This window comes from Myotis davidii, unplaced genomic scaffold (assembly GCF_000327345.1).
Source record: "Myotis davidii unplaced genomic scaffold, ASM32734v1 scaffold79, whole genome shotgun sequence".
Taxonomy (NCBI): domain Eukaryota; kingdom Metazoa; phylum Chordata; class Mammalia; order Chiroptera; family Vespertilionidae; genus Myotis; species Myotis davidii.
The window spans coordinates 1,977,948-1,990,989 of NW_006294339.1; the positions used below are offsets into that span (position 1 = coordinate 1,977,948).

The window sequence follows — 13,042 nt, forward strand, 5'->3', positions numbered from 1 at the left end:
CCTTGGTTCTCCCGGCAAGACCAAAAGCTCCTTGAGGGCAGGGGCTGGGTCCTCCAGTTCTCTGGTCTCCCCAAGACAGGGCTCTGCCCACAGTGGGCGATCAAAGCTGCTGAGTGCCTGACGGGGGGATGGACTGGATGACCTATGAGGTTGCACTCAGCCCCCTCACTGCTACACAACCATGGCACCTGCTTCAGCCACTTGGCAGTTCTTGCTCCCCCAACAAGCCATGCCCTGTTGTGCCTCAGCTTTTGCACGTGCTTCTTTCTGGAATGCCATTCTCCTCCTTCTCTACCTGGAAAACTATTACTCTTTCAGTTTATCTGTCACCTCCTCTGTGAGGCGCTCCCTGCCAAAGCCCCCAAACCGAATTAACAGCTCCCTGTTGATTTGTTCAGCAAACATTCACTGGGAGCCACCTATGCTGCACGGGCCTCAGGGAAACAGATTAGTCAGATCGTCCTACCCTCAAGGAGCTCACGGTCTAGGTCAGCGGTTCTCAACCTGTGGGTCACGACCCCTTTGGCGGTCGAACGACCCTTTCACAGGGGTCGCCTAAGACCATCCTGCAGATCAGATATTTACATTACGATTCATAACAGTAGCAACATTACAGTTATGAAGTAGCAACGACAATAATTTTATGGTTGGGTCACATGAGGAACTGTATTTAAAGGGCCAAAAGGTTGAGAACCACTGGTCTAGGGGAAGACCAAAGAGTAAAAAGACCAGTTGACCAGAGTGTGACATGCTACGATGGAGAGAGGCTGTGGGAGAACAGAGAAAGCCAGGGAGTTTCCTGGAAGAGGGACTCCTGAGCGTCCACCATGGCGCCTGGCACACAGCTGTGCAACAGGAAGTGAGGTCTCTAACTCCCGCCCACTCCTTGGGAGCAAGTGCATTCTCACTCGGCAGAAAGACAGGCACTTGGTGTCTTTACTTCCAGGGGAAGCCTGCTACCTACTACCCCAGCTACTTGCCCCAATATCTCCGTGTCCCCAGGGCCTAGAACAGTGCCTGGCACATGGTAGGTTCTTGATAAATGTTTAAAGGAAAGGAGAGAGGGAGGGAGGGAGAGAGGAAGGAAGGAAAGGAGGAAGGAAGGAAGGAAGGAAGGAAGGAAGGAAGGAAATTAGAGGTCATGGTGTGAAGAAAACAAACAGGATCATGACAGATGATTAATTTGTGCCTCCACATCCTTACCTGGCAAATTAAGGGAAATGGTAGAACCTGCCTCTCAAAGCTATTTTCAGGATTAAGTTAGATGAGGCATGCATGGTACTTAGAACAGTGCCTGGCACATTAGTTGAACATTTTATCAGTATTATTAGTGGTTAATAGCTTTGTGGTATGATAGGTGGGGAAGGCCCATTTCAATTAGGGCAGTCACAGAGGGCCTCCTGGAGGAGAAGGCTTTTAATCTGAAATTTTTTTTTTTTAATATATTTTATTGATTTTTTACAGAGAGGAAGGGAGGGGGATAGAGAGTTAGAAACATCGATGAGAGAAACATCGGTCAGCTGCCTCCTGCACACCTCCTACTGGGGATGTGCCCGCAACCAAGGTACATGCCCTTGACCAGGATTGAACCTGGGACCCTTCAGTCCGCAGGCCAACGATCTAGCCACTGAGCTATACCGGTCAGGGCTCCAGCATAATCTTTATGGATTAACAAGACAACTCTAAAGTTCATCACAAAGAGAAATTAAATAAAAAATAGCTAGGAAACAGATGTAATATTTTCAACAATAAAGATTAAATTAAAAAGTAGCTAGCTAGGAAAATGTTGCGAGAATAATAATGCCCTACTAGATATTAAGGCAGAGCACGAAGTTGTGCTTCTAGTTTGTAGGATTAGACAGAACTGGTGGGGAGAATAAAGCCTAGAAGCACATCACAGTCTGCACAGGCACGTAGTTTACAATAAAGGTGATCATTCAAGTCAGAAGGAAAAGATGAACCACTCAGTCATGGTCTTGGGAAAACCAGACAGGGATGTAGGAAAAATAAGTTAAATCTCTACCTCACACCAGACTCTAAAATAAGTTCCAAATGTATTAATATCTAAATACCAAAATATGTTTAAAGTAGCAGAAAAATATGTAGAGAGCTATTTTAATAATTTAGAGTGAGGCAAACCTTCCTAAGCAAGACCCAGAAATCATACACAAAAGACTAACATCTGATGCTTAAAATTTTTTAAATTTATGCATGGTAAAAGACACCACAAACAAACCTCAAGTGGCATGATGTTCACTGTCATTTGTAACATGTTTAACATTCACTACGTATAAACATTTCTATGAATAAGAATAAGACGTAGAACCAACAGGAAAATTAAAAAAGACCATGAATAGGCAATTCATTACGGATGAAATGTAAACGGCCAATAAGCTTATGGGATGGGAGAACATCAGGGAAAGAATATTCATCTTTCAGCCCTCAGATGAGTGGAAGTTTAACACGTTGATTGTATCAGAGTGGGTTACTGTCAAGAAGACAGCACACACATGCCTCTGCACAGCCCGGGATGCAGGAAGGGTGAATTTCTCTTCCATTAAAGCCAGAGGTCCTCAAACTTTTTAAACAGGGGCCAGTTCACTGTCCCTCAGACATTCCACACACGCGCACTGCGGGCCCGGGACGAGTCGGCTGCTAAGCAGGACAGGCAGCGGTGGCAAAAACACCCGGTGGGCCGGATAAATGTTTTCGGCGGGCCAGATACATGTTTTCAGCGGGCCGGATACATGTTTTTGGCGGGCCAGATAAATGTCTTCGGCGGGCCGCATAAATGTTTTCGGCGGGCCGCATAAATGTTTTGGCACCACATTAAAACTCTCTTAAGCAAATGAACAATGAAAAGCTCTCAAGATCCAGCTGAAGAGCCTCACCAGCGACCCGCTCCTGGCCCACAAGATGAGGCGCGAGTAGCCTCAACACCATCCTACGGCTGAACCCATTCAAGGCCAATTCAAATGCCATCTTCTCCAGAAGCGCCATCCCTCTCCCCCACTGGCACCATGCCTCAGTTACAGCACATTTTTAATACCGCGTGTGTAACCACTCTTTAATGACTAAGTCTGATTAAGGACTGAAAGCTCTTAAAGTCTCTTTTTCTTCCTTGGATCCTTGGCCCTTGGCACAGACCCTTGCTCGGTATAGAATTTTTTAAAGCATTCACTCCCTAATTCACTACCAAATTGGGGTTCCCAGGTTAAGGGGGCCAAGTCCTTGAGGTACTACTCATGGGCAATAAGAGATAAACCTATGAACGGACAGTCCCAACCTGAAGATCCTGCTGAGAGATGACACAGGTATGAGAGACAGGATGCACAGGATACTCCGTGATCACCGCGGTGGGAGGGAATGAATCAACCCCTGGGTTCTTTGTGAGATCTAACAAAATGTTACATATTCTGGCCATACTGAACTCCTACTTCCTGAACCAGGAACTTCATTCCTGGTTCAGCTCATGGTTTCTTCACTGCTTGGGTTGCTCTTGATCCTTCTTCACTTGGCTGACTCAGTTCACATATAACTTCCACTAGGAAACCTTCCCTGCCTGCTCCTCTTCTCTCCCAGTTCTAAGTTAAATGCTTCCTTGGCACTTCTCCTGAACCACATATGGCTTAATTATAGGACTTACCATGTCATAATCAAATTATCTGTGTTAAGTGTGTCTCTCCAACAAGATTATAAACTTGGAGGGCAGGAACCATGTGTTATCCACTTTCAACCACCTTCCCTCCCCTTGTCAGAGTCTGGTACATTGTAGCTGCTCGCTCAATGTTTGTTGAAAACCAAACAGAAAGAAAGCAAGATGGCACGATTAAAGCAATGGCAAGCATCTCTCCTCATTAATTCAATACATATTTTATTTCCTACTGTGTGCCAGACACTGCTGGGAGCTGGGGAGAGGGGCGAGCATGAGAGGTGCCACCCCTGTCCCACGGCGCCTACAGTGCAGCTCCCATGGTTGGATGCAGAGTGTGAATGAGAGGGGAGTGGGGGATGCATCTGGGTGGTTGCCTGGGGTTACGTCCTAAAGGGCCTTGTGGTGCCAAACTAAGAAACCAAATTAAACCAGGACTGGGAGATGGGCAGGAAGGCTGCCAGGGCAGAAAAAGGTCAAGGGGCAGGTCAGCATGCTAAGCACTCTGTCCTTTTAAGTGCTTGCTAAGTGCGCTTTTCCCCAGACCCCGGGCAAGGTCTCTCTTTTCTCCCAGTGACCTGGGGCCATACTCACCCATGGGCACAATGGTCCCAATGACAGCAGCAGTGACCGTGGAACCCGTGTTGCCGCCTTCGTTCCCGTCTGTAAAACACAAACATTTGCAGGATGGCGTCTCTCCTTTCCAGCGGTCCTTCGGCCCATCGGCACTATCATTCGTTTTGAAGACGTAATTGAGTGGGACACAGTATCACGCAGTGGGATCAAGAGCACAGGCCCCTGGGTCAGACTTCGTGGGTTCAAGTCTACCTCTACTACTCACTATTTGTGTGACCAGGGCAAGTTATTATATATCATAAATGTATTTGTCTTTAAAGTGGGGATAATATTACCTACCTCCTAGGGATACTGTACAGACTACATGAGATAATTCATGTCAAATGCTTGCTTAGCACAGTGCCTGGCACAGCCCTGCCTAGTTCAAGGACGGCAGGGAGTGGGGGAGGGGTTGCTGTAAAGCCTAAATAAAATAGGGTGTAGAGAAGCACATTCCGAACGGAAAAGTGCTTGGAAAGTGAGCTGTAGCTGTTAAGAAGGCTGTTGTGTCATCTTTTCCACTCTTACAGCCATCTTCATTGTAACGTGTGTAATGCACTTTGTAGTCTGGAAGGCATTCCTCCCTGGGGCCCTCATGATGCCCTCTGAGCGGGAAGAGAAGCTATCATCATCTGCTTTTGCTCCAAGAGAGATGATCGGCCCCTGACAGTGGCCCAGGTGCCACCCTCTCAGTGTGTGTGTTTCTCCGAGCTGCTCTGCGGGAGCCTGATATTAAGGGGAGAGAAGAGCTGCACTGCTTACACAGCTACGGTGGCCATGTGGCTGGCCTCTCCCGGGGGCCCCAGCAAACACTGCACAGCAATCGTGAAGCCAAGAGCAGGGCGAAGCCAGCGGGGACTCCTGCTCAGAGGCTTCGCCAGGCTGAGGAGCTGGAATTCACACACAGTCCACCTGCCCCTCACACCTGCAGGTACGTGCTCAGCTCTGCAACTCCCGCTTCTGCTGGGGACAGACCCCACCAGCAAGGCACTGCCGAGCGAGCGGCCGGGTTTCTGGGCCTCGCGTGTACAGGAAAGTGTATCCTCTTAGATCACTCCCGTCGGCAGGTAACTCAATTAGCAAGGCGTTTGCTGGTTAATGAGATGGAACTTTTCTGGCAGCGATAATTCCTGCTCCTGAGGATTTAATTGGTGGGGGAACTGAATGACTTTCATCGCGGGGTTTGGGAAGAGGCACAAGCAGACTGGTTGTGGGTATCACTATCTGAGGGACCGACTGAGGGCGTTGAGAACTGAGACCAGAACTTTTGAAGTTTCCAAATCTAAGGGGCACCCCCTCCTATACATGTCAGTACACGTGACACAGACACCTCCCAGAGCAGCAGAGGCTGTGAGTGTGAGCACTTCTATTACACTGTCTCCTTTGCCTCTCATGCAATCTTGTGAAGCAGGTAGGAGAAGGGCTGCTATTATCCTACTTTGTAGGTGAGGAGACTGAGGCTCAGAGATGGGAAGTAGCTTCCTCTAAGACCCTCTGTAAGTTAGGGGCACCTAAGACTCCTAAATCACAGGTGCGCAACCCCACTCAGAGATACGCACTATTCAGCTCTGGTCTGACCTCCCCTTCCCACATATGCCCCCGCCGTGGCTTCCCATACAAAGAGAGAAGGCAGAAGTCATTTCCTCACAGTGCTGGGAGTGGTTGCTGGTTGCAGGGCTTGGGGTAGACGGGCCGATGCTGGAAGCCCTGGGAACAGTGACTGAGCTTGGGGCTGCAGCTGCCAGGCGCGGCATCTCTGTGCTGTGGTTCTGGTGGGTGGGGCTGTGGATGGCGGTCCCAGGCCCTCTCGCAGAGTCAGCTTCCGTCCTCACTGTGGTAGAGGCTAACGCTGTAGTTGAGGTAGATTGAGGAGCTGGAGGGGAAACAGCATGGAGGTCACGTGGACAGAGAATTTTATTGACTTAGTGCCTACGCTATTGCCTCTGTGGACTTTACTTATGAACGTATCCTCACGGCTCAGCTCAGGGCCACTTCTGGGAAGCCGTCCCTAACCCCCCGAATGGGCTGTGATCTTCCCTTCGGCTGAACCCCAACCTCTGTGTCTGTGTTTATACCGCATGCTGGTTTGAGAAAGATGAGCTATTGCAGCAATGCTGAGAATTAGGTGTGGGCAAGACCACTGCCAAAGTCTGGGAGGACGGAAAATCATGTAAACCTAGAAGGATTTTACACGCATGCTGTTACACCTTTAGGGTTAAATTCTCACTCCGCTTTAAACAATTGCATCTGGAAATCATAAATGATACAGTGGACTTTTGCTCAAACCAAAGGCCTTGGGCCTGCACCAAGACTTGGGAATGAGTAGAAATTTATATGGTTGAAGTATGAACTATTAGTCCCAATCATGTCACAAAGGGCTCCTATGTAATATGTTAAGTTCTGGGCAAGAAACAGGCAAACTCATAGTCACCTGCATATAAACAATGATAATGCCACGGGGATAAAGGTGGTTTTGTTTTTAATTTATTGACTTTAGAGAGAGAGGAACGGAGAGAGCGAGAGAGAAACACGGAGTTGTTGTTCCACATATTTATGCATTCATTAGCTATTTCTTGTATGTGCCCTGACCAGAGATCGAACCCGCAACCTTGGCATATTGGGGTGATACTCTAACCAACTGAGCTACCCAGCCAGGGCCAATCAAGGGTTCTTAATTTGAAGTCTTAAAGGGGTTCCTGAAAGTCCTGGGGGCCAGTGAGAAGAGGAAAGTCTTAGAAGGACCCTGGGGACACCAGCATTGAAGGAAGGTGAAACAGAGGAGCCCGTGAAAGCCACAGGAAGCCAGAGCAGATGGAGGGAGCCCAGGAGCCGGGGGAGGAAGGCAGCAGGAAGAGGTCTGGCATGGCCAGGCCACCCCTCCTGGCAGGTCCGCCTACCTCGGTAACACCTCTTCATGTCGGGGCCCAGCCACATGGTGTCGGGACAGGCGCACGTGTACTTGGGAGAGTGGCTGGAGAGCTGAGGAGCAGGCAGGCACAGGTACTCGCAGCCGCCGCTGGGCAGGGCACTCAGCTCGCAGGCATCTCCAGCTAGTGGGGGGCAGGGAGAGAGGCAGGCCCTTCCAGCACTGGCCCTGGGGCTGACCCCACGCCTTTGCTCATCCTGACAACAGCTCTCGGAGGTGGGCATTAGGCCCCAGACTGACAGACAGAAGAAGCTACGCTGACATGGAGAATATATTTGTCAAGGCTGTACCTCTAGGAATTGGGGAGACAGATTTAAACTGAGGTCTGCTGGACTCCAAAGTCCAAGTTTTCCCCCTATGCCACCAGCCATTTCTCTTTCCTTTTTAAATTTCAGATCAGGCACCCACCTTATCTCCTTATCCCCTATGACTTTTCACCTCCACCCTGGCAGCCAGCCCCTGTTAGTTAGACTTAGGATACCCCAGAGATAGAGGAGGTGACAGCAGGTGGTAGGATTCCGGCTTCTTTTCCAACCAACCACCTGCATTACAATCTGGCCCCAGGATTCACTAGTTTATACCGCTGTCAAATGGGCACACGTACTAAATGAGAAGCAACGTGCTCCTTGGGACAGAGGAGTTCTGGAACCTGAGCTAACAATATTTTACCTCTGAGCCCCCGCATCCTCAATTGTTAAATGAGAACAGGAACACCCACTTTGTAGGACTGGCAAAAAGAGGGCACTTACGTATTTATTTCTTTATGCCCAGGCTTATTTCACCGGGAGCCTGCTTGAGGCAAAAGGAAATAAAACACGTGACAGCTCAGCGCTCTACCAACCGAGGGGCTGCTGCCATTAATCCTGGGGTGCTGAGCTAGTACGTCGCCTGCGCCGAGTGGAGTGAGAGGCCATGGGCAGGGGACCTGGGCCAGGGAAGGCTCACCTCTCGGCTGCTTCAGCTCATGGAAGATGACGATGTCGTGCGGGTTATTGAGGTTCTCAGCCAGGACGGAGATTTCCAGGCCAGTGAGCCGATTTGCACTGAAAATGGCCTCGTTCTCCAGGTCTGTCCAGAACACCTTGTCCTGTGGGCACAAATGCAAAGGATGGGAGGCCTAGAGCCTAAACCCAGGACCTCAGTCTGAGGGTCCAGCCCCAGAGCCTGGTCATAAGAACTGCCCTGCCGTCTCCCGGAGCTCTCCTGTCCACCGGCTCACAGCGGGACGCGGCCGCTGACCTGTGGCATGTGCTCCGGCTCCCTCTGTCTGAGAGTGTCTTTGGGTGATTTTGTGCTTTGGCCTGGAGGCTGCTCGTTAGAGCTCGGCTAGGCCTGCTTCCTGGGTCTCTGTTAGTTGTTACCATTACTGGGGCCCAGGACCATGACTGGAGGGGATGTGTGAGCTACTGAGGACTAGTCCTGCTGGGCTGCCTACAGCCTCTGGGCATAGCACATACGGTGAATCGTACAAGCCTGGATGTGCATCCGTAGAGATGGCCACATGGACACGAACAAACATGTAGCCTCATGCACAGAACTGGACACATACCCACGTGCTCATCGACACACACAGAGGCACACTTGTACCTAAATAAGCACTTGTGTAAGTATCGGTACACATATTTACGTGCACAAGCACCAGCACATACCGGAACATGCTTTCTTTTCTTTCTTTTTTTTTTTTTAGCAAGAGAGGGACGGAGGGAGGGAGGGAGGGAGGTAGAGAGAAAGAGAGAGAGAACGTTGATCGAGCGATTGCTTCCTTACTGGGGACTGAACCCGCAACCAAGGTATGTGCCCTGACTGGGAATTGAACCCACAATCCACAATCTTCTGGCGCACGGGACAACGCTCCAACCAACTGAGCCACACCAGCCAGAGCAAGGAATGCATGCTTTTAAATGTATTCATGTACACACATGCACATACATGTATTTTACACGCACATGTCACAAATATGCACAAGCACATACATGTGTCCGAACACACCTGTCTTGAAGTAGGGGCTGGACTTCCCCATAAATTCAGAGCATTGCTGGGTGATGTCGCTCCAAGCAAATACTGCCAATGCCCACCACAGACCACTGTCCCTTTGCCTTCCCTCCCTCGGTGGCAGAGTTAGTTTTGGGGCAGAAGCAGATGTGTGAGACCTTGATTGGTTCGTGCTTCTTTGTTCCCCGAGGAGAAAGGTTATTAGGGTCAGAACAAAGGAGAGTCTTAACGCTCACCCTCCTGGGAGCTTCATGGACTGGGATAATGTTTGATTCACTTCTATGACCCCAAGGTCCAGAAAAGGTCAGTAGAAGATTGTTGAGTTGAACAGTATCTTTCAGGCCATTTCCAACAATAAATGATTGTAAGGAAATACAGATTCCTCCTCCCCTCCCTCCCATCCTCCTCCCTCCTCCCTCCCTCCCATAATTGGGTACCTTCTGTCTATGTGGGCTCAGTGCTGGGTGCTGAGAGTTCCCAGAGAAGACACATGTGGTCTAGCAACTTACCTCTGCGCTTGCTCTGGGAGCGGCCTTGGGAAGGGAGCACAGGAAAGGCAGCCTTTGCACGGAGGCCGCTCACAAAGACACAAACACGCCGGTTGGCCTCCCTGTCCCTTGTTCTGTCTGGACAGCCCTCAGGGAGCCACCCCATCTGAACAGACTTTCTCTGGGCTTGTTTCCTGTGGGCCATGCCTCCCTCACGGCACTCACCTCAAACACAGCCACCCCAAAAGGGTGGCCCAGGAAGTGGGGGGAGGAAATCAGCATCTTTCTGTGGCCGCCGCTGAAGTCGATGCTGGACAGCTGGTGCAGCTTGGAGTCGACCCAGTACAAGCGCTGGCTCAGCAGATCTTGGGGAGGAGAAAGGGGACAGGGGATCAGGCCACCAGCCTGGGACCACAGCCTGCGACTCTGCTCTTCTGCGCCCCTTCCCTGCCCACATCTCCAGGCCAGGCCTCCAACGGAGGCCGTCCTGGGGCAGCCAGAGGGACGCACGGGCCCTGGCACCGCGAGGGATGCAGGAACAAGACCCCTGGGGCTTGGTCAGGGCCAGGTGCTAGCACAGCCCCAATCTGAGGGCAGGGCTCACCCAGGGTGATTCCGTTGGGCCACTCGATATCGTCTGACACCAGTGTGTGCCGGTCCGCACCGTTGAGCCCAGACTTCTCAATCTTGGCCTGGTACCCCCAGTCAGACCAATACATGAACCTGAAAGAGAGAAGGACCCACAGGGCTTCTTGCCAGGGACGTGGTGAGGTGGTCTGGATCACAAGGGCCCGATGACCCGCCGAATGCTGAAGAGGACACGTCGTGAGGGCTGTTAAGCCTGAAACCCATGGGCACCATCAGGCTTGGCGTTAGCAGGTGCTTTAGCCTTCGCCTCACCCGAGTGACCCCGGCCTCTGCGGGGTGGCCTGGAAGCCATCTCTCCCGTCCAGCGCTTCAGCCAGAGCACTGCACGCCAGTGTGGGAGGGCCCTTGCCCACCCTCTCGTACTATTCCGGTCCACAGGGGAGAAAGTGGATGACTACCAGGGCCACACAGCTAGACTGCCCAGGGCTTCTCTCTCTCTCTTTCCCGAACATGTACTGAGGACTTCCCATGTGCCAGGCACGGGGCCGAGTGGTTGGTTGCACCTCATGTACCTACATCAGGACTATGGACGAAGTCAAAGGGAGAAAATCCTTTCTAATGGGCAGAACTGTCCCCAGATGAGAAGGGGACAGGGAATGATGAGCCTGCCTCTGGAGTGTGTGAGCAGCCACCAGGGGCCCACCTGCAGCGTGAGGACAGGCTCCCTGCCCGGGAGCGTCTACAGGCAAATCCCAGGCCCTGCTCTGTTCTGAGACGCTCTGTCGCTGATGCTATGATCGGATGAATGAGCAGCAGAGTCCTGGAGACTGAGGGGCCTGCACGGACTTTCCTCCCGTGGGCTGTGTCTAAGGCTCTCCGAAGCCCTCAAGGTAGCCCTGATGACAGATGCACGGGGGCTGAGTGACCGTGGCCTACGGCGGGAGAGCAGGAAGTCCCAGGTGAGGACACTCACCCTCGCAGGGGGTCGACGGCGATGGCCCGGGGCTCACTGAGGTCGTGGCTGAAAAGAGTGCGTCGGCGGCTGCCATCGACTGTGGCCACTGAGATGGTCTTGTTGCCCGAGTCGGTCCAGTAGATGTGCTTATGGACCCAGTCCACCGCCAGGCCCTCTGGAGAGTGCAGCTGCTCGTCGATGAGGACCTCCTGCTCTGCCGGGTCGCTGGCCTTGTCCATGTACGCGCTAGGAGCAACCAGAGCTGCCGTGGGGCAGGTGCTCTACCCACACGTCCCCCCGGAGCTGCCTGTGCGCCCTTCTCCCTCCTCTCCCCCCTCTGGGTGCTGGCAGTGGATTTCAGAGGAGTTTAGCTAATTTCTATTCAATGCGTTTCCTGGGCCACCAGGGTAAGCATATAGGTTTGAATCAGCCACAGCCTCCAGCCCGGAGAAGTTCATTTCAGTGGGCGACAGAAATCGACAGCCAGACCATCACAGTGCAATGTGATTCCATAAACCACTCGGGGCTGTGGCAGCAGAGAAACGGAGGCTGCATCATCCTGGGGGTTGCAGAAGGCTTTGTAGTTGAGTCCTGACGGACGGTGCTTTAGGAGCACAAACAGCATGCAAACGCCAGGGGTGTGTCCTGGAACGCTGAGTAAGGCGCGACATCCAGGGGAGGTGGAGCTGGGTAGTGGGATATGAGATGGGAGGTAGGTGGGAGGGGCCACATCCGGTGGGCTCTGCATGCCCCCTGAGGAGTGGGATTTTCTCACGGAGCACGTAACTGAACAGGTCAGGCGGGCACGTGAGATCACCATGGCACCTGTGGGCTATGAGATGGATTGGAAAGGGCGGAATGAAGGCAGGGAGACTAGGGGGGCTGTTTTCTGCGTCCAGGTGAGAGAGAGAGGGCCTGTGGGAGGCTGTGCCGTGAGAATGGAGAGAAGGGGCTGAAAACACAGTAGGTGCCCAGGAGGCAATATTAACAGGACTTTCTGTCTCCCAAATGCTGTTTCTCCCAAGGGGGTCTCCTCCCCCATAACCTCTCTGGGAGGTCAGTGCCCACTGCCACTCATAACTCTGACACTCCCATCCCGGCCACTCTCTGAAGCTCCAGACTGTAAAGCCAGCTGTCTCTCCCTTGGATGTCCAGACACCTTAAACTCCGTACATCAGGGCCCCTCACCTCCACTGCCCTCCCTCAGCCAGCCTGCTGGACGGCCCCAAACCCCTCCTCAGAGAACAGCACCACCCACAGCACCTCCCGAGCCAGAACCTGAAACTCCCAAAATGAACCTGGAAGTTCATCTGGCTCTTCCTCCTCAGCCCCGTTTCGTCTGTCACCAAATCCTGCCTCTTTCAGTGACAGCTGTTGGACAGGCAGCCGCTTCTGTGTGTGTGTGACCTGAGTGTGTCTCTGTGTTGGGGTGGTAGTCAGTGAGTTGTCAGTGAGTAGCATTTGGTATACAGTGGGGCCTTGACTTACGAGTGTCCCGTCTAACGAGTTTTTTGAGATACCAGCTGTCTCTCGGCCGATTTTTTTGCATTGAGTTGATAGAGTAATTTGAGTTAATGAGCTCCTTAACATGCTCGGTCTCGGAATGAATTAAACTCGTAAGTCAAGGCCCCACTGTATTTGTTTCTACCTACCCATCCATCTGTCCACCTGTCCATCTGCCCATCCATCCCGTCATTCTTTCAACACTCTCCCCAGTGCCTGGCCATGGGCAGGTCTGCTAAGTGGTTGGATCTCAGGACGAAGAAAGGCTATGGCTGCCCCAAGGGGCCAGGACATACGGGGAGGCAGGCTTGTGGTAGCCGAGG

At 52.1% G+C, this 13,042-nt stretch overlaps 1 protein-coding gene across 1 annotated transcript in view; it reads right to left on the reverse strand.

Annotated features, from left to right (window-relative positions):
- Positions 1-2,919: 2,919 nt before the first annotated feature.
- LRP8 (LDL receptor related protein 8) overlaps positions 2,920-13,042 on the reverse strand; it is a 77,063-nt gene continuing 66,940 nt past the window's right edge. Inside the window, exons 10-16 of the mRNA XM_015566988.1 lie at positions 11,235-11,462; positions 10,278-10,396; positions 9,899-10,038; positions 8,139-8,280; positions 7,165-7,317; positions 5,916-6,140; positions 2,920-4,315 (exon numbers count right to left, since the gene is read on the reverse strand). Of these exons, the coding sequence (XP_015422474.1) occupies positions 4,149-4,315; positions 5,916-6,140; positions 7,165-7,317; positions 8,139-8,280; positions 9,899-10,038; positions 10,278-10,396; positions 11,235-11,462 (1,174 nt within the window). The 3' untranslated portion in view covers positions 2,920-4,148. The remainder of the gene's footprint in view (positions 4,316-5,915; positions 6,141-7,164; positions 7,318-8,138; positions 8,281-9,898; positions 10,039-10,277; positions 10,397-11,234; positions 11,463-13,042) is intronic.